This window comes from Aedes albopictus, chromosome 1, assembly GCF_035046485.1.
Source record: "Aedes albopictus strain Foshan chromosome 1, AalbF5, whole genome shotgun sequence".
Classification (NCBI taxonomy): domain Eukaryota; kingdom Metazoa; phylum Arthropoda; class Insecta; order Diptera; family Culicidae; genus Aedes; species Aedes albopictus.
Genome location: NC_085136.1, coordinates 30,495,658 through 30,521,085, shown reverse-complemented (window position 1 = coordinate 30,521,085; position 25,428 = coordinate 30,495,658). Strand labels below are relative to the sequence as shown.

At 43.3% G+C, this 25,428-nt stretch overlaps 2 protein-coding genes across 2 annotated transcripts in view; one reads left to right on the top strand and one right to left on the bottom strand.

The window, feature by feature from the left end:
• Window positions 1-110: 110 nt before the first annotated feature.
• Window positions 111-15,229, top strand: LOC109428455 (TNF receptor-associated factor 5). The gene is made up of 4 exons (XM_019704219.3): window positions 111-368; window positions 13,162-13,865; window positions 13,922-14,318; window positions 14,377-15,229. The coding sequence occupies exons 1-4, from the start codon at window positions 285-287 to the stop codon at window positions 14,686-14,688; spliced, it is 1,497 nt and encodes a 498-aa protein (XP_019559764.2). The 5' UTR covers window positions 111-284; the 3' UTR covers window positions 14,689-15,229.
• Window positions 14,696-25,428, bottom strand: part of LOC109428456 (otoferlin) — a 23,330-nt gene continuing 12,597 nt past the window's right edge. The window contains exons 3-10 of the mRNA XM_062852281.1: window positions 22,208-22,364; window positions 21,955-22,141; window positions 21,522-21,894; window positions 18,201-21,099; window positions 17,894-18,140; window positions 17,583-17,833; window positions 17,011-17,526; window positions 14,696-16,249 (exon numbers count right to left, since the gene is read on the bottom strand). Coding sequence (XP_062708265.1) covers window positions 16,069-16,249; window positions 17,011-17,526; window positions 17,583-17,833; window positions 17,894-18,140; window positions 18,201-21,099; window positions 21,522-21,894; window positions 21,955-22,141; window positions 22,208-22,364 — 4,811 coding nt within the window. The 3' untranslated portion in view covers window positions 14,696-16,068. The remainder of the gene's footprint in view (window positions 16,250-17,010; window positions 17,527-17,582; window positions 17,834-17,893; window positions 18,141-18,200; window positions 21,100-21,521; window positions 21,895-21,954; window positions 22,142-22,207; window positions 22,365-25,428) is intronic.

The window sequence follows — 25,428 nt, the reverse complement described above, 5'->3', positions numbered from 1 at the left end:
TTTTAACGGTCGATGACAGCCCTGCACTTGTGCGTTCTTCTTATCTTGGACTCGATAGGAGCACAGAAGGAGAACAAAAAACGACCAAGCTATGTGCAATAGTAGGCCCTGCAAATGTGATAAGAATGAAGCCGTCGGTCGCGCAACGCCTACTGTTTCGGGTCGTGCTCGGATCTAATCACGGCCAGCAGAAGCTCGCCTAATTTGAGCGGAGTAACATCGAAGTCAAATTTTTCATTTTAATTTTGTTTTTAACTTTTTATTTTGATAAGTATTGCACAGCAATGTCCACCACAACCACTAAGGTCAAGTTTAACAAATCGTCGTGCTACTACTGCAACGAATGGTTCGAAAACAACGACATCGAGGTAAGTTTCGCAAGTCGCAATTGACGAACGGTGATAGCCAAATTGCGTATACAAAGGTATGCGGTGCCTTTCAAGTAGGTTACGCAACGAAAGTGAAAACCTCTTTTTTAATTACTGTGTTATGAATGGTGACGAAGTGTGCCTATGTCTACTCAGAGGACTGTTATCAAACTTATCAGCGGAGCTAGCGGTGGGGAACAAGTTTGAGTGTGTGCCAGCCGCGCCAAATAAATGAGTAGCTTGCAGTACGATAAAAATGTAAACATTACTCACCGCGACGAAATTGGTGGAATTTTGCTGATAACGTGCAATACCTATGGGTACTCTTCGTATTGGCTCGGCTCCAATGCAGGTCAAAGCAAACATGTGTTGCTTGATTTTTTTTGTTGGAACGGCGAGCGTCGGCGGTAGCAACTCTGTCGCAGCAACCCAAGACAGATGCCCAAAGGTGTGCGGTGTCTGGTTGCTACGATTTTTCTCTACTATTCAAACTTGCGGATGCGGAAGTAGAATTCAATAACAATGACATGGAACGTGTGACTAGCTCCTTTCTGGACATGCCCAGTTAGTACACAAGCTAATCGAAGTGGCCGCTGATTAAGTTGCCAATGCTTTCACTTGAGTAGTTGAACCTGTTTAACCCCAGTAGGCTTTTGTTCATTAGTTAGAAAGTTGCTTAAAGCAGAAAAGGTGCTTTTTGGAAGTGTTTTATGGTAAATAGGACTACCTTAAACGCCTGAATACAGGGTTCGTCTAATAATGGAGAAAGTGTATGGACTGCACGCGATGTATCAGGCCGATCCATGGTGGTCGGAAGACTCTACCATTTATAGAAGACGAAGAAAAAGCGAATCTTTCGTTGATTCTTTCAGTTGCGAAGAAACTAGTGAACGTTGGAATGAAGGTGGATCTCTACATCGGAAAGGCCGTACTGGCGCTGAAGATTCAGAGAAAACAGGTGACAGTCGAGGGCAGTTGCGCCATTCCCGAAAGTGCAAGGTGAGAAACGCATGCAAGGTCAGGGCACAGAGGTTAAGAATGTTTAGTCAGCTGGACAACATTGTAAAGAATCGGAGGGCGTATGCTCAGAGTACGTAAGCCGTGGAATTCGGAAGAAGTGAAAACAAAAATCCTGGAAGAACTCACACTGAGTTCCAGGAGGATTTTTTAAAATTCTGTTGGAATGAAATATACACAGTTCAAAATTGTTACAAATTGTTGAGTACGCTGTAACAAAATTACCTCTATCGCTTTCATCCAATTCTCCATCGGATTGTAAAATTACAGGTTGTATGCAGTATGGAGCTTGCTTACAACTTTGCGTACCAGAAATTCTTTTAGGTAAAATCAAATGAAATGATATGGAAAATTAAACGTTCTAATATTTAAGTCTATTGTAGTTTCCAGAATTTCTTTTTGTGCAGAAATGCGCTTGCTGGCGGATTAAGGAATGAATTTCCGGAAATGTTTTCCCAAAAAAAAATTTGAACTTCTGGTGGAATTCCTGAAATTTGCGGAATTTCGCGGAAATTAATTTAACAAATCGCTGGGGTTTTACTGAAACAAATCGACGAAGTAAAACATATTCTTCTTGGAAAAATCAACGTATAAATTTCCAAAAACGACTCATGATAACATTTCGGTAAGACTTTTTGCGAGAAGAAATTCTCAAAAAGCTTCAAGAACAAACAAAATTTCTGGAAGAAACTGTAAGTTGTTTTATTGGAAGTTTTTTTTTTCTAAGATTTTTGAAAGACTATTGAAGTACTTCTTGAGAGAAAATTACAAAAGATGATATTTACCACTGAATATGAAATTAGGGAAAATGTCTGATTTCAAGAATTCCTCTAAAGATTCGTCTTAATATCCCTTCTAATCATAGCTTTCCATGTATTTTTAAAAAAATTCTCCAGCAATTCTTCCAGATATTCTTTGAAGAATTTCCCCAGGTACTTTCCTTGGGACTTCTTTAGAAATTTCTCAAAGTTTCATCTTGGAACTGTTCCGCTGCACTGGTTTCCTCAGTAATTCCTTTTGAAATTCCTCCTGAGATTTCTTATGGGATAACATAGAAATTATCATCAATGATTGCTACTACATAAGGTCATGGTTGTATTCCTTCATGTATTTCTTGAAACATTTCTGAAAAAAACAAATCCTTTAGTCATATTGTCAGATTACTTACAGGCGTATTCTTTGGGATTACTCCGAAAATTCTTCGAGAAATTTGTCAAGAAATTTTTCTAGGAATTTATCTAGGTATTGCTCTAAACGTTCACTGAAAAGATGCAATTGCAGAAAAAAATCACACAGATTCTGAGAATCTCTAAGAAATTTCTCTAATTGTAACAGAAACTTTTATTGCTTGAAAATGAATTTCTCCAAAGTTTTCTTCAAGTATTACTCCATTTATTCAGGAATTTTCTCGGGCATTTATTTGTAAATTTCTCTAGAAAGTTCCTGCATGGGTTTCTCCAAGAGTATTTTTGAGTATTTCTCCAGGCATTGCTTAGGATTTATTCAAACTTTCCTTCATAGATTCTTTCAAATTTTGTTTTTCAAAACAACCTCTGAGCAATTTCTTCAGAAATAACCACAGAATCTAGTCCTTAGTATTTTTCAAAGATTTTTTCAAGAAATATTTCTATTAATGCCTGCAGAGGGTTCTCCAGTTTTTTCAGATATTATTGCAAGAATTACTTCGAAATTTTTAATTTTTGCAGTAGTTCTCCAAAGAAATTCTCCTGGATTTTTGTTTTGTTTATGCAGGATTCAATCTCCTCAGAAATTCAATAAGAAATTTTTGAGAACTCCTTCAGATGTATCTCCAGGAGTACTTCCAAGGATTCCTTTAGAAAATTCTCCAGTTATCCCTCAGAAATTATTTAAGGAATTTCTTTAAAAAAATCCATTAGCACCTTTGTTTGTGCAGACATTTTTCCTCAAGCATTTTTCCCTTGGAATCACATAGCACATTCCTCCAGAAGTCTCTGATGATGTTTTTTTTTTGAGAATTAAGGATGTATCCTTAGGTGTTTTTTAAAGATATTCTCCTAAGGATTGTCTTAGGCATTCATCCAGGAATTGCTCTGAAATTTTTTATCCAGTAATTCCATTAGCAAATTTTGAAGAATTCCTTTTGAAAGTTTCCAAAGCTACCTCCGGATGTTTTTCAAGGGATTTCTTGAGACAATTCTCCTGAGATTTCTTCGAAACTTCTTCAGGAATTCCTCAAGGAATTCTTCAGTAATGTTTGTGCAATTTCTGGAGGAACGTCTAAAAAATCCGGAGAGGAATACCAGAACAAATTTGGCATTGCAGGAAATATTTCTAACGGAATTCTACAGGTATCACTTATGGCGAAACTGGAAGCATTTTCTCATTTTTTTGGATTTTGATTTTTTATTAAATAATGAAGCAATATTTTCAAAATCGGTTTTCGTACACATGTAGAGTATGGATCAAGGTATCTTCTGATTTTTTTTGTGGTGGAAAATGTTTTCCATTTTAGCAGAAACCATTTTTTTGTGGAATTTCGTTTAAAACCGATTTTGAAAATATTGCTTCGTTATTTAATAAAAAATCAAAAACCAAAAAGTGAGGAAATGCTTCCAGTTTAGCCTTAAGGAATTTCTTTAAAAAAAAAATCTTTACAAAACCCTGGAAGGATTTCCAAACAAATCCCTGTATGAATATCTGATAAACGCCATGGAAGAACTTTTGTAGAATTCCTTGCTGAAATTTATGAAAAATTCCCTACAATTTTGGAAAAGTTTCTGGGAATAAATTTCTCCTCAAAGTAATTTCTAAAAAAAAATTAGCAGGAATATCTGAAAGAACCCCTGAAGGAATTTTTGGAGAATCCCGGGAGATATATGAAGAAAATCTTGAATGAAGAAGAGACTTCTTAAGAACTTCCAGGAGAAACTTCTCTGGGAACCTTTGGTAAATTTTCTAGGAAGAAATTATTCACGATTGTATAGGGATATTCACGAGGAAGTATCTGAAGGAAGCTCTGGTGGATTTCCTAAAAGAATCCCTGGTAGAATTTCTAAATTTCTTGAAGAAATTGCTGGAGGAACCTTTGAATTTCTTAAATATTCTCTGAAAGCATTTCTGAAGGAACCCGTGCATGATTTCCTGAAAGAATTCTTGCACGGATCCCTGAAAAAAATCTTTGAAGAAGTTTTCAAGAAAACCAATAAAAGCTTTTCCAGTGGAATTTTTGGAGAAATTTCTAGAGGAGCTTCTAACGACAATTCCGAACAAAATCCGTGAAAGACTTTCCGCAAGAAATTCCTGGAAGAGTTCTTTAGGAATCCAAGAAGCAATATCGGAATGAACCTATGGAAGGTTTTAAACAAAGTTCCTCTTCTAGTTTCTGGGGGATCCTCTACAAAGCTATGGAGAAAAATCTAAAGGAAACTAATAATTATCTTGAGGTTTCAATGGAAGAATTTCTGAAATATTTCTCAGAGAAATTTCCGAGGGCATTCCTGGCAGAATGCCTTCGAAAATCCCTGGATGAGTTTCCGAAAAAAACATTGTAATTCCCATACAAACTTTGAAGGGGTTGTGCACTCTGAGTTTTTCACCAAATCAGTTCAGGGATATCTGAGGTCACCTATAATATTAGATCTACACTCGTAACAAAGCATCGTGCACATCCAAAACTAAGTATTGTGTAGTTTAGTAGACATGCATGATTAGTTTAACCATTTAACCATATAGCTTAGAGGTGTTTTAGATCATACATATTTTTGTTTCAACCTCTCCAGAAATTGTATCCATAACTTTCTCAAGTTTTTTTTTTATCCTTTGATTCTCTTGCAGGGTTTCTTAAGAAGTTTCTCATGATATTTTTTCTGAGAATTAAGGGTGTGTCTTAAGGTGCTTGTTATGGTATTATTCTAAGTATTATGGGGGCTTCATGGCCGAGCGGTTAGTGGCGTCAGTCGTTTAGGTGTCTCGTAAGCCTCGGAGTGTGGGTTCGATTCCCGCTCCAGTCGGGGAAAACTTTTCGTCGAACGGAAAATTCTCCACTGGGCCACTGGGTGTTATATGTGTTGTCCGTTGTCCAATGTTTGTAATGTTCAGTCTGTAGAGGCCCGCAAGGTCGAAGACGGTGAATTGTCTTAAAAAAAAAAAAAATATCTCAGACATTCATCCAGGAGTTTTGCAAAATTTCTTTTAGAAGGTATCTCCTTAAGTTTTTTAAGGAAATTTTTGAGACAATTCTCCAGGGACTTCTATGAAAATTGCTCCACGAGTTCCTTACTGAAGAATGTTTGTGCAATTTGTGGAGGAAGTTTTGGAAAATCCCTGAAGGAATATCAGAACAAATTCGGCAGGGATCTCCAAAGACATCCCAGGAGATATTTCTGCAGGAATCATTTAAGAAATTTCTCAAAGAGTTATTGGAGAAACCCTGGAAGGATTTCCGAAAAAAATCCATGAGGAATTTGTGAAAACAAAATTAAGAAGAATATTTGAAAAACGCCATGGAAGAACTTTTGCAGAATTTCTTGTAAAAATTCTTCATAAAGTCTCTGGAGATTAAAATATCTAACCAAAGGAATTTCTGAAAGAACCCCTGAAGGACATTTTGGAGAAATTTCCAGTAGAATCCCTGTAGAAATCTTAGTTGGTATGTACTTTTGGATGAATTGCTGGGGGAATACTCGAAGAAATTCTCAAAGGAATCCCAGAGGAATTAATGAATAACTTGGAGAAACTTCTCTGAAAACCCTTGGTGGAATTTCTAGAAAGAAATCACTGACACATGTATGGGGAATTTCCTGGAAAAATGCTTCAATACATGTGTTGGAGGATTTTGGAAAAAATCTAAAAAAACTAGAAATACCTGGAAGAACGCATAGATAGGCGTTTGCACAGATCCCTAGAAAGAACTCCTACAGAAATCTCTGGAAGAATTTCCGGAAATTTTCAATATAATTCTTAGAGCAATTTTTGAGAAAAGAAATATCTGGTGAACTTCCTGGAGAAATGTCTGAACGAGTTTCTGAAGGAATTTCTGAGAAATTTTCAGAAAAAAAACCACTGGTAGAATTTATGAAAGAATCTGTGAAAGAATTTCCAAAGGAGTCCCTGGAAGAAACATTCTGAAGGAATTGCTGAAGAAGATTCCGATGATTTTTACGAATTACTGGAATATTTTCTAAAGTTATTAGTAGTGGAGTTTCAGAAGGAATCCATAGAAATCTACCCAAAACAAATCTTGGAGAAATTTATGAGGGAATACCTGAACGAAGCCCGGGGGGAATCCCTAGATAATCCCTGGAAGAAATTCTAAAGGAGTCTGTTGAAGATTTTCTAAAGAAATCCTTGGAGAAATTGCTGGAGGAACCCGTTTGATTTTCTTGAAGACTTGCTGAAAACACTTCTGCAGGAATCCGTGGATGATTTCCTGAAAAACTCTCGCACGGATTTCTAAAATAAACCTATGGAGGAGTTTTTAAGGGTATGCAGCAAGGGCCAGGAGACACATGGTATCTCAGGCAAAGTTTTTTTTTTGTAATAATCAAAGGCGTTAATTGCAAAGAATTTGATAGAGAAGTGGAACCATCTCGGCCGGGATCCTATTTTGGGCACTTTTCTGCTATAACTCAGCCAATTCTAAACCAATTGACACAATTTTTGGAACAGGACGAGATACGTATAGTGTCTAGCCGTGTACAAAATTTCAAGTCAATTCGTTTGGAATTGACTGAGTTATAGCGATGAGTGCCCAAAATACTGGCCGCTGCCCAAGTGGTACTCTACCCTAATTCGCAACTTATCCGTCTGCCATCTTCTAACTTTTTTGTTTCACGTCCTAAAGACTTTGCGTCTTCGGCTAAGTTGTTAATTTTGACAAAATAAACAACTCTTTCTTAGACGTCAAAATTCCACAGCCTACTGTTTTGAAGTATCTTTCGAAATAAAATTAAGGGGTTACATATGTTGAGGTCGAGCACAAATTCGATTTTTTTTAATTCTTTTATCTTAAAGTATGGGTTCTTAAGTATGCTGCGTCAAATTTCATAGAGATCCAAGCAGTACAAGCAAAGATTAAGCGTTTTGCGCCTCACTCCCTCACTCACTGGTCGCGTAGTGCAAACTTGAAACTTTAAACGCGATTATCTCGGAATTATGTTTTTCCAAAAAACATCGATGCGGTGACTACGATTTCGGAAACAATTCTCAACCGATTTCAACCAAATTTATTTTTTGAGTGTTCGCTATTTATGTGTATGCCTAATAGAGCTTGCTGACGTTTATTCACCTCTCTCTTTCAAGCATGCAGGCGGGATAGGATTTGTTTTCATCGGGAAACCTTTCCTGATGACAACAAATCCTATTCCGCCTGCATGTTTGAAAGAGAAAGGTGAATAAACGTCAGCAAGCTCTATTGGGATTCTATATCGCAAGGAGCACTAATTGTATACAAGTGGTGTTGTGAAGCTCCGTGGTTTCCAATATGGGGTTACTATCCATGCCATTTTCTAAAGAATCTAAAGTGCGATGAGAAAGTGAAAATGGTTTTCAGATTATGCGTCTCAAGAAGCAATTACTACAATCAGTGGTTCTCAAGATGTGGCCATGGGCTATGCTGATTTCGCAAGATCTGAAAGTCTGAGCAGAAGGTGTGAATGATTTTAAGATTCTGTGTCTCAAGTAGCACTTATTACAATAAATTGGTGTTGCAAAGTTTAGTGGTTCCCAAGCTTAAATTACGGACCATGCTAATTTTGCAAAAAAACAACTCTCCTTGGAGAAAATGTACAGGGGATACTCAAAATAACTGGGACAGGTAAAATTTTCACTTTTCAAAAAATATTCAACTCGTTGGAACTTTTCGAAAAGGGCATCAAATATTCTCAAATTTTTACTGTAAGTTCATCAACTATATGTGTATCAGTGGTCAAAATTTGGAAAAGATCGAGCTATTCTTTACGAAGTTATAAAGGTTCTAGAAAAAGGTATAATTATTTGATAGCCAACTTTGAGCTGTTATATCTCCGGATTTAATGAACCGAATACGATGGAATTTCGATCATTTATGACTTAAATAATGAGCTAATAAAAACTTTTGACTAAACTTAAAATTCTTTACACGAAAGATAATTATAACGATTAGATTATTTTTCTAATATAACACCAATTTATCCAAAACTTCATCATTGTTTCAAAATTCGAGATAGTTATTATAGTTCATTTAAATTTCCTCTAATTGACTTGAATATATATATATTTCAAAGGAAAGTAACCAAATAGTCGGCTTTAAATTGAAAAAGTAATGGGATGCATATAAAAAATAGATAAATTTACTAAAAAACATAGAATAAATGAAATCGCTATAACATTTTTTCTTATTAATAATTTGAAATTAAGTGAACTGTTTCTCAAAGTTCATTATATAAGTCATAAATTATCAAAGTTTCATTGCATTCGGATCATTGAATCCGGAGATATAACAGTTCAAAGTTGGCTATCGGATAATTATACCTTTTTCTAGAATCTTTATAAACTTCGTGTAGAATGGCCCGATCTTTTCCAAATTTGAACCACTAATACACAACTAGTTGATGAACTTACAGTAAAAATTTGAGAATATTTGATGCCCTTTTCGAAAAGTTACAGCGAGTTGAAAATTTAAAAAAAAAATCAAAATTTTACCTGTCCCAGATATTTTGAGTATCCCCTGTAAATGCTTCTTAGATTCTGGATCTCACGGAGCACAAATTGCAATAAAGTTGTGTTGTAAAGCTCACAGGTTTACGATCAGGGGTCACGGGCCATGCTAATTTCTCAAGAATTTAGATTGCCATGAGAAAATGAAAATGAATTTCAGATTCTGCGTCTGAAAAAGCAACTATTACAATAAAGTGGCGTTGCAAAACTCAGTGGCTCTCGAGCTGGTATCACGGGCCATGCTAATTTCGCAAGAACCGAAAGTCCGAGGAGAAGGTGTGAATATTTTTAAGATTCTGCATCTTAAGTAGTACTTATTACAATACACTGGTGATGTAAACCTCAGTCGTTTCCAATCTGGGGTTACGGGCCATGCAAATTTTTCAAGATGCTAAAAGTCCTATGAGTCCTCAAGGATCACTTCTTACAGTTAAGGGGTGTTACAAAGCTTAGTGGTTCCCAAGCTGAGGTAACGGTCTATTTGGCGTAGAGTGATCTAATATGGATCTGTTCATAAATCACGTAGACCAAATTTTGTCCATTTAGATGTCCCTTGTGTTTCTAAAGCACCCATAAGGCCTCTTGAGATTTCCCTCAACCCCCTGAGAACCCCTGGAACGCCCCTGAGATCCCCTGAAACTTCCTGAAATGACTCTGGAACCCGCTGGAACCTCCTTAGAACATCTGCAACGCCTCTGAGCCTTCCTGAGATCGCCCTAGGGCCACTTGGAACTCCTCCTGGACCATTCTTATAATCCCTTGAGAACCCTAGAAACTCCCTAGAAACTTTTAAAACCTCTGGAGTCCCTTTTGAAACCCACTGAGAACCTCTAAAATGCCTCTTAGGCCGCCTGTACCGCCCCTGTGACACCCTGGATCTCCCTGAGAACACCTGTAATGGAACTGAGACCTCCTGAATTGCCTCTGTGGGCTCTTGAGAACCTGTAAACCCACCTGAGATCTCCTAAAAGTTCAGACAAATAATTTCATTTAGTTCTCAAACCTTCGGTTCTTAAGAAATTCGCGTGACCCGTGAGCATAAATTGTAAACCACTGAAGATACTTTTTCTTGGGATGACCATTCCGAAAAAACATGTTCACTTCTTCCTAGCACTTTCGATTGATTCTCGTGAAATTCTTGTGATCCGTATTGGAAACCACTGATTTTATGGTTTTTGATAAGAGTTCTTGTTGTCTGGGTACTGCACAGTAGCGAATCCCCCTCCTCTAACACTCCCTGTAACCGACAAGATGACGTCTACCCTTCCGGAAGCCGAACTGAATGCTTGAAAGATCCTTTACACCCTCGGTGTGCTGCATCATGATAAAAATCCTGAGGATAGATAACCTAAGTAACCATAAGGCACTATTATTCGCCTTACGTGCCAATACAGTGCTAGTATAGAACCTACTTGCTCTATATTGACCGTATTATAGTCCTATAAAGCCAAAAAGGCGAAATATAGTGGTTATTTGGGAATGGTATGGAGTACACCAATCGACGGTAAATTCTTCTCGGATATAAATAACAAATATCCACACATACCGCAGTGCGAATATAGATTCGGATCACTACTTAGACGTTGTATGCATGAGCTTAAAACTTTCGACAGTCATTATCACGCGTCGAAGTCGAACGCCGCGGCTCAACATCGAGCAGCTGCGTAACGTGGAAGTGGCTCAAGACTACGCGTAGCAGTTAGCAGTGGCCCTACCAACGGAAGAGCAGCTTGGCGCAGCTACACTTGAAGATGGCTGGAGGGACATCCGATCCGCCATAGGTAGTACCTCGGGTGCAGCACTAGGCTTCGCGACTCCGAATCATAGAATCGAACAGTGCTGAAAAACGAGAAGAATGCAGCATGGGCGAGAATGTTGCAACACCGTACGAGGGCGAATGAGGCACGTTATAGACAGGCGCGGAACAGATAGAGCTCAGCCTTCGGGAGAAAGAAGCGCCAGCTTCACGGGATCGTGAAACGTTGGAAGAGCTGTACAGCGCTAAGGCACACGAAAGCTCTACGAGAAGCTGAACCGCTCGCGCGGAAGCTTTGCGCCACAAGACGACATGTGCCGAGACAATCACGGGAATATTCTCACGAGCGAGCGTGAAGTGGTCGAGAAGTGGTGGCAGCATTACAATGAACACCTCAATGGCGACGTTGCAAGTACCGAAGGTGGCGTGTTAACAGATCTAGGAGTATGTGCACAGGACGAAAGACTCACGGCCCCTGACCTCCATGAGATTAAGGAGGAGGTTTTCTGGTTGAAATACAACAGAGCCGCTGGAGCAGATCAACTACCAAGCGAGCTTCTAAAATACGATGGAGAAGCACTGGTGATAGCACTACACTGGGTCATTACCAAGATTTGGGAGGAGGAAGTATTACCGGAGGACTGGATCGAAGGTATCGTGTGTCCCATCTACAAAAAGGGCGACAAGTTGGATTGCGGGAACTATCGCGCGATCACACTACTGAGCGCTGCCTACAAGATACTCTCTCAAATTTTATGAAGCCGTCTATCAGCGATTGCAAGAGAGTTCGTGAGGAAATATCTGGCTGAATTCACGGATGTACGCGCTACAACGGACCAGATATTCGCCATCCATCTGGAGGAATGCCGCGAATACAACGTGCCCACACATCACTTGTTCATCGATTTCAAATCGGCGTATGATACAATCGATCGAGAACAGCTATGGCAGATTATGCACGAGTACGAATCCCTGGATAAACTGATACGATTGATCAAGGCAACGATGGATTGAGTGATCCGCGTAGTTCAAGTATCATGGACACTCTCGAGTCCCTTCGAATCTCGCACAGGGTTACGGCAAGGTGATAGTAATCCAGATCCTGACCAGTGTCTGCCAGTGGATTTCAACTGTGGACTACCTGCGATCGAACTGAAGAATTTTCGAAAGGCCATGCCATCCCCGTATGCGGAGAATTGGAGGAAAGCGATGACCGAAGAGCTGGAGTCGATTCATGCCTACAAGACCTAGCCGTTGGCTGATCTCAATCCAGGGTGAAAGGCTGTTGGATGCAAATGGGTGTATACAATCATGCGAAAAAATAGCGTGGTTCAAGGCTTGCTTGGTTGCGCAAGGACGCAAAAGACTCAATAACTCCAACAACGCAGAGTACCACATCGGGAAAGTCCTCTGTATATAGCTGTGAACAGTAGGCCAATCGCAGTATCGATCTTGGGTAAGAAGACAAATCATCCCAAACATGAGGATTGTAACGAATTGAAACGTGTGGTACTGTACCTCAAGGGGACAATCGACTACCGATTACGTCTAAGCAAGAAAGGTTAGACCTTGGGTTAGACCGGTTATTCTAATGCAGACTGGGCCGAGAATCGGGATAATCGGAAGTCACATAGTGGTTTCGTGTTCCAAGACATTCGTGTCCCGTGCCTCCGGACGTGCCCTAAGCAGTCTTGTTTGTCCTTAGTAACGACTCGTTAACAAAGGTTAACAACAGCGGAAGCCGGGTTTGCCACTCTTGCAGAAATGCAGAGGCAGCTCAGGAGGCTGTATAGTTGAAGTTACTGCTACAAGAAACTGTGTCAGTGTGTTTAGAGTATTGTCCCTTAATATGCTAACAGGAAATTGATAATGCACGCACATTGTCTACCCAGCCTATACGCTATCGACTGACAGCTGCTGACGAGGTCATAGCAGGCTACGGCTCTGCCTCCTTTTTCGCTCAGTGTTCGGCCACGTCGGACGTGCTGCAGTGCATCGGGTCGCTGCGCTGGGCGATTCTCATCGACAACCATAAGCCAAATTCCCTCAGAATTGAATGACAAATAACGAGTAGTCATCCATAGAGATACTTAGAGATGTCTGAAGATTGTCGAAAAGAAGAAGGATCAAGGACCTTCTCGAGAAATAACAAATTGAATGTATCTGCTGCCTAAAAACAGTAATTCTTACGTGAATATCTTCAGTACTACTTTGAGGGTATTTTTAATTGTAAATCTTCCTTTGCCCATACCGCTATGCCTGATTTCGCCTCGATTGCGTATCACTGATAAGATAACTGATAACTCCATTTCACTCACATCGACTCCCCTTTCATCATTTCAGTCCCACATAGCCGACTGCGGTCAGATACTGGCCAAGTGCTCCAACGGGTGCGGAGTGTACGTCGCCCTGAAGGACATGGACCGACACCTGAACCGGTGTCCGGCGGGATTCGGCGAAGTGGCGGCCACCCATCAGCAGGACGCAACCGGTGACAAGATCCACGAACTGGAGCTGGAAATTGTCGGACTGAGGGCAACTCTGAACGAGGAGATCCGACAGCGACTGTCGCTCATTACGGATTTGGGGCAGCTGAAGAAGCGTACGCAGCTGGGCGACGAGTGGACGGCCAAGGTAGGCGATGTGCTGAACGCGTTGAAGAAGTGTATCAATGAGGAGACGGATAGTAGGTGTGTGGACGTGGAGCGGTGCAAGTTGGACATTAATCGGTTGATGAGGGAGTACGAGAGGATCGAGGCGTGGCGTTTGGAGTTGACGACGAGGTTCAATCGGGTGGAGGGGATGGCGGGGAAGGAGGGGGAAGAGAAACCGAAGGACGCGAAGTTGGTGATGGTTGAAAGTCGGTTGAATTATTTGCAGACGGAGGTGGAGAATTTGAAGGGGGAGCAGAAGCGAAGTGGAGGGGAAGGGACGCAGCAACAGGTGGGTGTGATGCTGAAGGGGAAGAGTGAGGCGGCGATTGAGGAGTTGGAGAGTAAGATGCAGACGGTGGATATGGTGCTGGAGGATCATCACAACTCAATCAGGTAGGTTGAGGGATGATGAGAGTGAAGGCAAGTACTTACCGGTGGAATCGTTGTAGGATTTTTCAGGACGAGGTCCGGAAGCAGATGTTTGAACTGCGGGGTGAGATAGATCCGATGCGTTTGGTGATCCAGGAACAGCTGGACAAGCAAGCCAAGCTGGACTACGAGCTGAAGGGTGTGCTGAACACTGTGAATGAAACGGAGGACGTCAGCGAGAAGTTGCAGAAAACGTTGGAGAAGTATCGGAGGGAAACTTACTACACGAAGCAGAGCTTGGATGACTTGCAGGTGCACCTGCAGCACCAGGAGAAGCTGGTGGTGATTCAGAACACGGAAGGGCACCTCATTTGGCGGATCGACCAGTTTGACAAGCGTTTCAAGGAGTCTCAGCAGAGCGAGTTCATGCTTAAGAGCCCAATGTTCAGCAACCGGTCATTTGGATACACGTTGCGGGTAAGATGAAGCAGCAGCTTACTACGATGATTGCGTTGACTGACATTTGTTTTGACAGTTGGAGGCGAGTCTCAATGGAATTGGAACGTGGCGCGGACGCAACATGATCGTCGGGTTGGTCGTGGTCAACGGGTTCTACGACAATCTGCTGGAGTGGCCGTGCGTTCTGAGTGGGACGATTACGCTGCGGGATCAGCCGGAGGACCGCTCCAAGCCAAAGGTGGACTACTCCCGGACGATTGTGGCTCGACGGAAGCACCAGAGCTACGACAAGAACCAGAACATCCACATTCCGCATCAGGTGCTGCGGTCCGAGCACTACATCCGGGACGACGCCATTTTCCTGGAGGTTCGGATCGATCAACAGTAGGCGCTGCTTGAATGGGATGTTTTTGTTTTTTTATTTATGCTCATAAGTAAAGAGTGTTCGTGATTTGTTTTTAGTTTAGTGTGTATGTGTCAAATTGTGTTTGTATTTTAAAATTTGAAATATTTCAACTTTCAAGTTAGTTTGTTTTTAAATTTTAAGAGTAATAGTTTGATCCTTCTTCGATAAACTGTTGGTGGATTGATTCTCTATGGGAGATAGTAGCTGCATCGTGTTTTTGTTTCATTTTTACTTGGTGTTTACATTGTTTACATGTTTAGGGTGTAGAGTTGTTGGTAGAGAAAATAAAGCTTTAGAGTTGTATAAGATCTATAGCAACGTTTTCAAAAACGTACCTTGAAATATGAAAATATGCGGAGCGAACAAGAGTGTCGAACAAAAATCGAATAGTATAGAAAATCTGAAGCTGCTTCAACATTGTTTAAAATCTGTTTACATTAGCGCTCGCTGTCAGTTTGACGTCTGTCAATTTGACAGCTGTCAGCTATCCTAATATTAGAATAAAATACATTCTCTTTAAATATGCGGTAACAATGATTTCTTTACGTTTAAAACTTGATACTTTCGTGCAAACTTGGGTGGGGATTTTATCAGTTTTTCTTTGTTAACAAATCTGTGGTAATAATCGTCGGCTTGGTTGGTCTGACTTTTGAAGCTCACTCTCTATTTCGCTACTGTCTGTATAAGGTTTCGAGCGATATGCCACGAGAATTTGATATCTAGATTCATTAGTTTTAATCGCACACTAACTACCAGGCTTTAGTAAGCTCAGAAGTAGTATGATTTGCTGTCCATAGGTTGAATGATTGGCAAAATTTGATTTTGAAAAGATTGAAAAAGTTCTGATTGTGATTTTCATTCGCTACGTGCGAGTCAAAAGTTGGATTGAATCCTATAGAAAATGCAAAAAGACTTGATCGGAGAAAACAATACCTGTTCTGGTCACTCTATTTACAAAACGTCATTATTTTGTTTACCTTTCTTTTTCTAAAGTTTGTACACCTTTGGTCACCCTCTACGCGTAAATCGCCTACTTTGATTCCTTTCTACTATAATGGTCTGGTAATACTGATATGCAATTACGCTGTGCTGCTGTTCGATGTTATTTTCTTAAGAAGTCTACTAAACGATTTTCTGAATAAAAGTGTTTATACTTACTTCAAATCAAAAGAAAATTATCACGACTCGAAACAGACGCCTACTTCGATACAAAGTTAAACGAAAGCGTAGTCCTATGTTAAAGCATTCGGTGAAAAAGACAGTCTTCAAAACGAAAATCGGACAAAATTCCTGCGTCCAAAAAGGAAGAAACAAACGCAGATTTGTTCCAGATGTTGGCTGTAAACAGAAGAACTGCTCACATTACGCCCCGAGCATCCGCTTGACCGAGTAGCCCGGGATGGCGTAGAAGAACAGCAGTAACAGGATGGCCAACCCGATGATGATGAGACCCTTGATGATGCGCCACTTGTAGTTGTGCCAGATGATGTACCGGATCGATTTCAGAGGATTCAGGAACCACATGAAGGATGCATCCGGTCGGCTGTGTCGGGAGGGGAGAATGCAACGAGAGAGCGTGGTGAGTAAGTGATAAGATTGAGAAGAAGCTTTTTCAAAGCTTGCTCGGATGGAGGAGGTGAGGCGTCGTCAACGGGAGCTTTTATCCACCCACCATGGTTGCTTCGATTTGGATGAGATGGAAGCTTTGATAACTTGGCTAAAATTGGTCAACACTTTATTACAGTTAACTTATTTTATATACTGTAAAGAAAAGGAGTTCCGAAGCAATATCACAGGGCTTTATGGAGTTTTCGGGCTTTCAAGGGGATTCATGGACAGATGTAAGGAATATCTGGGGGGAGGGGCGGTGTTGGGGTGAAACCTTCCTGAATCCCTTCTCATATTCCTCTAAAGTCCTTTCGAAACTCTGATGAATCCCTTTTCCCCTAAATCCCCTGAAACTACCTTGAAATCCCCGATGAAACTCTATTTGCCTCTCCCTGAGATCTCCATTGAACCTCTCTTGCAACATCTCTTAGGCCATCTATATTTCTGTTGCTTAGCTTCCCACCTAAATTCTGCTCTCTTTAAACTTCCATGAGTCTTTTCTTTAAACCCGGAGACCCAGTTTTGCTTTTCAACTCCTCTTTCGTCCTCTCCTCAATTGCTCCTAAGACCCAACGTTGCCCCCTTCAACACCCTGAAACCTCTTTTTAATCCGCATTCCTCTTTAAACCACCTCGATACCCTCTTTAGAGCCCCCTCTAGATCTCCTACATGCCCCTCAATGCCCCATATACTTACTTCGGTTTCTCCAGCGGATCCGGTTCATTGCGTCCGTACCCGGCCGGATTCTTCTCCGCTTCGTCCTTCGTCAGCAGGTGAATCTCCGCCTCGACCTTCCCGGTCAGCTCCATCTCGTCGTTCTCCTTCTTGATGAAGAACGGCCACCAGCCGCGGACGCGCTTCTGCTTGAAGATGTTCACCGTCGGCACGTTGTCCGTTTTGAGCATGTCCAGGGTGCACAGTTTGGACGACTTGGCACCTCGCGGGAAGCGGTTCAGATTTAGGGAGATGGCTCCCAGGAAGTCATCGGCGGAGAAGTGGTCGGCATCCCAGACCTGGAGTTCCAGACGTGCCGGGATCTTCACTTCGGTTTCGTCCCAGCTGAAGAGCGATTCCTTCCGGGAGAGGACGATCCGCTCCTCGGCCGCCAGGTACTCGAACGGGTAGATGAACCGCCAGTTGAAGTTGCCTTCGCCGGTGAGTGAGCGGTAGTGGATGTCCGTCGCCTGGATGTCCTGCGGACCTTTGAGCCACCTGGAAGAATGTTGAGCTTAGGTTAGGTACGTCTTGATACATCTACAGAGACTTACCCTTTCACATAGATGTCAGACATCTTCTCACCGGTGAAGAACGCGTCGTCCTCCAGCACTACGTCATCCGTATTCCAGATGACCACTCGCAGTTCGTACGACTTGGGTTTCCGAGGCGATATGTCGACCGGAGGTCCCGGCAGAGGCATATCCATGGGGAACATGTCGACCCACATCTCCAGCTTGCCCTGTTCGATGCCCGGTTTATCAGTGCTGTACAACGATCGCGATTCGATGTGCTCCGGAACGATCTGCAAACGAGACTTCAGGTCAATATCTAAGGTTCTATGAACTGAAACATTCCTACAAACCTTGCATCCAACTCGAGGAACTTCATCCCACCGGTGTAGAACCGCCAGTGCCAGATGCTCGTCCCGGAACTTGCAGGTCGTCGGTTGATTCCACGTCTGGATCTCCTCGTGGGTGAAGGTGAAGCAGTAGCGTCCGATCGACACCCTATCCTGCTGATACTGCGGCGGTTCCAGCTTGTTCTCCTTGCATAGCTTGGTGAGGATCTGCGTCGGCTTCATCGGGTCACGCCACTGGTTGTACCCGGCACTGAAACGACATGCACTTGAGTTCAGAAAATCCCTCAAACCCCTCCCAAGCAATACGTACTCTTCGTAACGCGCCGCAATGCCGCACATCGCCCGATGCTTGCTGTAGAACCGGTTCTCCAGATCGATCTTCGTCTCCCCGATCAGATCGTCCGCCCCGACCAAGTCCCAGTCGAAGATCTGCACCGTCAGCATCGAGTCCTGCGGGAAGGTCGCCTCAATTTCGAAGCACTTCCCGAACACCGGGTTCAGCTGCTTGCTGACGTAGTTCTCCTTGTCGGATACCCGTTTGCTGCCCAGCTGAAGCACTACGTACGGATCGGCCTTACCGTTCAAATCCATCGGATGCAGGTCGGTAGCTTTGACGATGTAGACCCGAACCAGAACGTGGATCGGGTCGTTCAGCGGAAGTGTAGGGGCAAACGCGGGATCCATGCTTTTGTCGATCGGCAGCCTGAACACCTTGATCGCTCCCTTGAAGAAACCGACTATCCGGTTTTCATCCTCCGTGCTGTCGCCGGTTTTCTTGCCACGATACAGCGGAAAGGACAGAAGCCACTCCTTGAAGTTGTTGTACTCCGGCAGTGATTCCAGCTCGGTCGGATAGATGTGGCACGTGGCAGTGTTCGAACTGGCGGTCTTCTTGGGCGTTGATTTTGGACTGAGTTTGGACACGAGTTTCGACGTCTTCACACCTAGCTTCTTGCCACCTTCGACAGTTGGAATGTGGTTTTCAAGCGCCCGGGAACTCGTCGCAGGCTTCGAGGCTTCAATCAGTCGCTCGTACGACAGAAAGTACTTGGTCCACCAGTCTTTGCTTGATTCGTCGTCGTCCTCCGCGTCGAAGGTGTCGTCATGTTCCAGTTTCCGCTTTGTCTTCTTGTGCTTGGCCACCTTGCTTACACAAGCTGCTCCGTACAGCGTGAGGTTGTCGCCGGAGATCGACTTCATCATGGAACTGTCGTTGGGCATTGTCGTATTGTTACCTACCAGATCCTTGTGCTTCGACAGAATTATCTGACCGTTCTGATTCACGCGCCTCGTATCGTCCCTTGGTAGTGATCGATGCATGTACTTGTGAATGGATGTTATTTGATGGGTACCCACGAGGGTGTATCGTCCGAAAGATCGACAATCCACCGCACGAACCGTAATTGGAGGAGCGTATCGTTCCTCAACTGGAAGTTCCAAATCGAACGACTTGACCATGTTGGCAAAGTTCGGGTTCTTCTTGGCGTTCTGGATGATGCTAGAGTTGAGTATTTTCCCAGAACATTCGATGTCTATCCGTGGCTTGTCCACCGTCATGAAATGTACTCGCTTGAGATCCCGCAAACCCCAGAACAGAACTTCGATACGAAACCGTGCTAGGTTCGGTCGCACCTCTCTCGGAACGGGAATAATTGCCATTGGTGGTGGACCAGGCTTGTCTACTCGGGTCTCCGTTGCCACGCACTGCGGCTCTGCCAGCCTTGGGATATCGACCGATCCTAGTTCCAGCATTTCGAAGGCCGCCAAAAGTTCACCAGCATTGTCTAGTCCTCTGGTGATCTCAAACCACTCCAGCACCGGGTTCGAGTAATGATTTTCTTTCAGCTTGATCCTTGGCTTCGCCAATGCCCTTCCGATGAACTCAGACTTGCCAACTTTGTCCTGGTCATAGATGTCTATCACAATCGTTGGAGGGTCCTTCCTAATCTCTTCTTTTGCACCGTAGATCACAATTTCGTCGAACACCAACAACTCGTCCCACGTTGGACTCAGCGTCTCTTCAATCACTTGTGTAGTTCTCGAGTGCTCAGTCATGTACACGATTGCAAACGGATCGCTTAAACCAGACGCATCCGACCCGATCAACGACCTCGCCTGATAGACATGTGCCCGAAGCTGGAACACGTGGTTATCCACATAGCGGACAGCCGTTGGAGCCGGAACATTGGGCTTGTCCGAGTTCTTAAATTCGTAGCATAACTCATACCCTCGTGGTAACCCTGCGTAGAATGATTTCTTGTGCTTCAACACTCCTAACCAGAGGTAGATGTGCAACTTTGCCCTCACTTGCCATCCTGCTGGACCTTCCGCTTGTTTGCCAGGCAGCTTCAAAAAGATCGTCTGCACCTTTCCACAGTAAATTCCCGTTTCCTCTTCCGTCGTAGAATAGATCAAATCTCTTGCACTGATCCTATGGTACGCCACCCGTTTCCCATTGGCCACCATCCAGATGAACACATCCGGTAACGCATGCTGCGGATCATCTATCAAGAACTTCAGTTTGTTCAAATACGTATGTGCCGTCTTGTACCGTTCCTTCATCGAACTTTTAGTCACCAGCGCCCGTAGATTCCTGGACATATTCCCTATTGACTCAACCTCTCGCTGACACAGCTTCATTCTCTCCTTATCCAGCTTTGTCTTACCCGTCCCCGGCCCAACCAACGCCCCCTTCGTAATCTGGAGATACTGGTTACAACTCGTTGCGACCTCTTCAAGCACTGCCCGCAGCTTCACCTCCGCCGTGGGATCTTCATCCTCTATGAGCAGGTTCGTCTCCGCCAGTCCGATCTCCATTCGCTCGGTGATCTTCGCTATCATGTTACTGTTGTACATCCGCCTGCGCAGGTCCGGAAACGAACAGCGCACGTCCATGCACGGTTTCATGTCCCAGTACGGCAGGAAGAAGTGACTTTTGTCGTGCGTGGACGGTTTCGAGGCACTTGTAGTACTGCTGTACGAGGTTGAGTCCACCGTTTCCAGCTCGTCGTCGTCGTTCATGATCGTTGCACTCTCGTTGTGGCCGTCCAGTGAGTTGCCGGCATTGCCCATGCTCAGCTCGAAGAAAACCGGCCGGTCGCTGACCTTTCGGTCGATCATGGACGCTTCCAGAACGGTGCCGAATAGGAAGAAGTCGTCGTTCTTGCAGTAGGACGACTCCGAGATGGGCAGGGTGGATTCCAGGTCGACTGAAAAACGGGGATTTAGTTAATTCCTCACGGGAAGGTCGCCAGGAGACGCTTCCTCCCGGGAAGGTCTCCGGGAGACGCTTCCAGCCAGTTGGGAAGGTCGGGAGACGCTTCCAGCCAGTTGGGAAGGTCTCCGGGAGGCGCTTCCAGTCGGGAAGGTCTCCGGGAGACGCATCCAGTCGGGAAGGTCTCCGGGAGACGCATCCAGTCGGGAAGGTCTCCGGGAGACGCTTCCAGTCGGGAAGGTCTCCGGGAGACGCTTCCAATCGGGAAGGTCTCCGGGATACGCTTCCTGTCGGGAAAGTCTCCGGGAGACGCTTCCAGTCGGGATGGTCTCCGGGAGACGTTTCTAGCTGGGTAACTTTCCGGGTGACGTTTTCAGCTGGGAAAGTCTCCGGGAGACGCTCCCTCAGTAAACGTACCATTCTTATCGGTGAACAGCTCCACATTGTCGGTGATCTCGGTCCGGATGGCGATCAGCAGTCGTGCCCGGTAGCTCACCCCCTCACCCAGGCCCGTATTCAGGTTCGAGTGCTGATCCAGCAGGTTGTAGTCCCTCGTTGAACCGTACAGATGAACGAACGACGGCCCGTACGTCGGCAGGAATCCTTTCTCGCCATCGTTGGAAATCTGCTTCAGGTCGATGTAGTGCGTACCGATGATCGACGGTTTCATGGGGTCCGCATCCCGCAGCTGCACCTTGATCCGTTGACACAGCGGTGGGAACATCTCCGTGAACACCAACTGCTCGTTCCATACTGGACTGTAGGAGGCCTTCTTGACGGTGGTTTTGCCCTGCGGGTGAACCAAGAAGGTCAGACTGCGAACGACAAGCTGTGCGAACTGTGAACTTACGGTCAACCCGGCGAAGGACACCTGCACGTACGGATTCACCAAGTCCTTGGCCTCTCCGGTGAACGCCCGCTTGACGTTCGCCATCAGCGAGGAGTTCATCCGTGGAAGGCCATCGGCCCGGTAGATCTTCACGATGAACTTGGCCCGTTGCCGTTCGATGGGAACGCCGTCCGGCAGCAGTAGGTTCCTACGGATTAGAAGAAAGAGCGTCATCAATGAAGAGTTCTGGGGAAACTCGCCTTACGCAACTTACGCCTCGATGTCATCCGGGTCCTTCTCGGACTTGGGAGGAACTTTGACCGTGTCGCCCTTGCCGATGATGCCGACGTCACACTTGAGGTACCCCTTGGGACCAGAAACGAAGTCTTCCGGATCGGTCAGCAGCGCCCATTTGTGATAGAATTGGTGGTCTAAAGTTCAAAATCCGGGGAGCGAAACGAGAAACGGAAATTAGCGAACTCGGTAATTACGAGACTATAGGGCAACTCATAAAACTAAAAAAACATGCAATTGAGCAACAAGCGGAAACTACATCAATATCAGACTCCAAGCAGAGGAGAACAAAAGTGCTAATAAGGGTAATTACAGTTTAAACTTCTTCCGGCTATTAGGGGGGTTGCAAAGCATTAAAACATCATCCAAGAGTGCCATACCAAAGAGTGCCAAGAGGAACTAAGCGGTGTAACCGTTGACAACGACGACCAGTGCGCAGTGGTGGACATAGCAACGCTTGTGCGAGTGACATCAGGGTCACTATGATGGACGGATAAATAAATGTAAATGTCGTTAGTTTTATCTCTCATAGTTGCACTGTTGTGCAGTGCATTCATGGTGGAAACCGTCCGGAGGCTGCCACCAGAGCTTCAAGCAGTAAGCACTAAAAAGCGATACGCCCTCTTGAATGGCTCATTTTCCTCTTTGCCGAGTGTTGTGGTTCAACAGACAAAACAATTATTGTTGTCTGCGTCCGTCCATGGCATGGCATGCTGCGATGCGATGGTGGTCAACCATCATCGCATCGCCCAGAGCATATCCAATGGAGCGAGTACGGGCGATGCGCTGGCTGGCTGGCTGGTGAACGCAACAAGTTCCACCAAAGCAACTGGTGGGAACAACACAGTAGGCAGTGCTTATTGCAAGCTTACAGTCGTTCGTAGTTCTCACTACTGCGTCGTGAAAAGTGGTATGCGTAGAAGAGGGACATGGGTGGAAAAGCGGAAATAGTTTTCGTTGCGTTGTATAGTGTGGTTGGCTCTTTATTTATGTACAGAGATATGCAAAATACTCGCAACTTGTAATGTTGAACTAGGTTATTGTAATTTTGATAAGTAAAATAAAAAAATGACATAAATAAATAGGGCAAAATATATAAAAAAAGTAAAATATAAAATAAGTTGAATAAAAATTATTGTAAACAAATAAAGAATAACATTAAAAAAAAACAAACAAACAGTACTCGCGCTTTTCGTATTATGTGCAACACGTTGAAAAAATTACGCTGTCACGAAGGACAATTGGCGCGCCTCCTTTGCCGTTTGGTTTTTCTCAGTATGCGACAATTTTATTCTTTGGTCTCGTCTATTTTGTTCATCGCTGTATTTGTCCAATCATGTACAGTGGATGTACAGTGGAATGCGGACAGAATAAATAAAGTCCTGCACGGTATTGTCAGCTGTTTGCTGTTTTCGTTGGTATGTTTGGTGTTTTCAGTGAACTTTGAAGGTTAGGATTCTCCTCGTCATCAGCGCAAACGTGTTTAGATCCAGAGTGAATGAGGTGGGGCTATTTATTCGTTTGATAAGTTGATTGTCATTAATACGTCCTTTGAATGTGGCGATATATGGTGGGATAGCCTCAAATGTAAAAGTTTGTGCGTGACAAAACACACTTCCACGTTTCCCAAAGTTCTTATAAAACTTTCAATGGAACTTTCTGGCTCATCTGGCTGAAGAGTCTCGAGGACTGCTCAAGCATTCAAGCTTTCTCTGCAATGAGGAAGAACATAGCGGTACGTCACTCTAAATAGTCGAGATTCTGTAAAAAATCTCTGCCAAAATTCTAGAAACTCCTTGGAGTTATATTTAAAGTAACTCAAAGAAACCTTCAGAAGGAAACCCTGCTGCTATTCATGAATAAATGGTTGGAATACAGAAGGAGTCTCTCGATATACATATGTCAGAAGCAATCCCATGAGAAATTTCAGACGGAATCTGAATCTCTGATGATTTTTTTAAAACAATTGCTGATGAAATTTCAAAAGCAACATCTGGTCGAGTTTCTGTAGAAATCCCTGGAGGAAAGTCGGAAGGAATTCAAGGAATTCTCTTGCAGGAAACCCAAGAGAAATATTTGAAGTAGTTCTTGGAAGAATGCATGGAGGAACTCATGGGGATAACATACATGAAATTCCCAAAAGAATCTGCTGAGAAATTTTCAGATGAATTCCAGGAGAAATCCTTAAAACATCTGGACTATTTTCTGGAGAAACATGGACAAGCCATTTTGGATAAGTTCGTAGAACAATCCGTGGAGAAATTCCTAGAGGGATCCTTCGAGTAATACTCGAAAAAATTCCTTAGAAAATCTCTATATGAATTTCTGAAGGAATTTCTGAAGAATTTTCTGGAGATATTCCTTCAATGATTTTCAATGGAATCCTTGAAGGAAACCCTCGAAGGAAATACGAGTTCTTTGGTGAATTTTCTGGAAGAATTTTATAAGAAATCGCTGTAGAAATTTCCGAAAAAAAAAACCTTCAAAGAATTTCTTGAAAAAGTCTCGGAAGAAATTCTTAAGAGAATATTTGAAGGAAATTCTGCGGGAATTTCTGAAACAACCCCTGGAAGAATTTCGAAAAGAACCGTTGAAGAGTTTTTGAAAGCATCCGTGAACTATTTTATGGAGAAATGCTTGAAGAAATTAAAAGAAAAAACGATGGACCATGTTCATTCAAAAGTTCTGGAAGTATTTCCGATGTATTTAATGAAGCAACTTTGGGTGGAATTCATTGAAGATTTTTAAAAGGAATTCTTGATGGGATGGCAGGAGGAATTACTTAAGGAATCTCAAGATAAGTTCGAAAGAGAAATTTTGGTGGAATTCCTAATAAATCCCTGAAGGACATTCCGAAAGAATCCCCTAAAGAATATCAGAAAGAAATTTTTCAAAGATCTTTTGTAGAATATTTGTGTAGGAGTCCGTGGAAGATTTTTTGAATGAATATCTGGACGATTTTCTATAGAAACACATGTAGCAAATTCAGAAGCAAGCCATGGATTTGTGTTTTAATTCTTGGAGAAATTTCGAGAGAAAACTCCGGAAGAATTTATTAAGAGGATCGTAGCAGGCTATGCGCGCGAGTGGTTGTGTTTTCAAAACTGTCACGCGTTTTCATTGCTCCGCGTTTGTTTTGAATATGGCCGGCCGAATTGAGAAACGGCTGGTGATACTATGCCTTCCGCAAATTTCAACTGG

Coding starts and splice junctions, on each gene's coding strand:
- LOC109428455 (XM_019704219.3), top strand. CDS start 285: ATGTCCACCACAACCACTAAGGTCAAGTTTAACAAATCGTCGTGCTAC. Junction 369..13,161: donor TCGAAAACAACGACATCGAG/GTAAGTTTCGCA, acceptor TCATCATTTCAG/TCCCACATAGCCGACTGCGG. Junction 14,319..14,376: donor CATTTGGATACACGTTGCGG/GTAAGATGAAGC, acceptor TTGTTTTGACAG/TTGGAGGCGAGTCTCAATGG.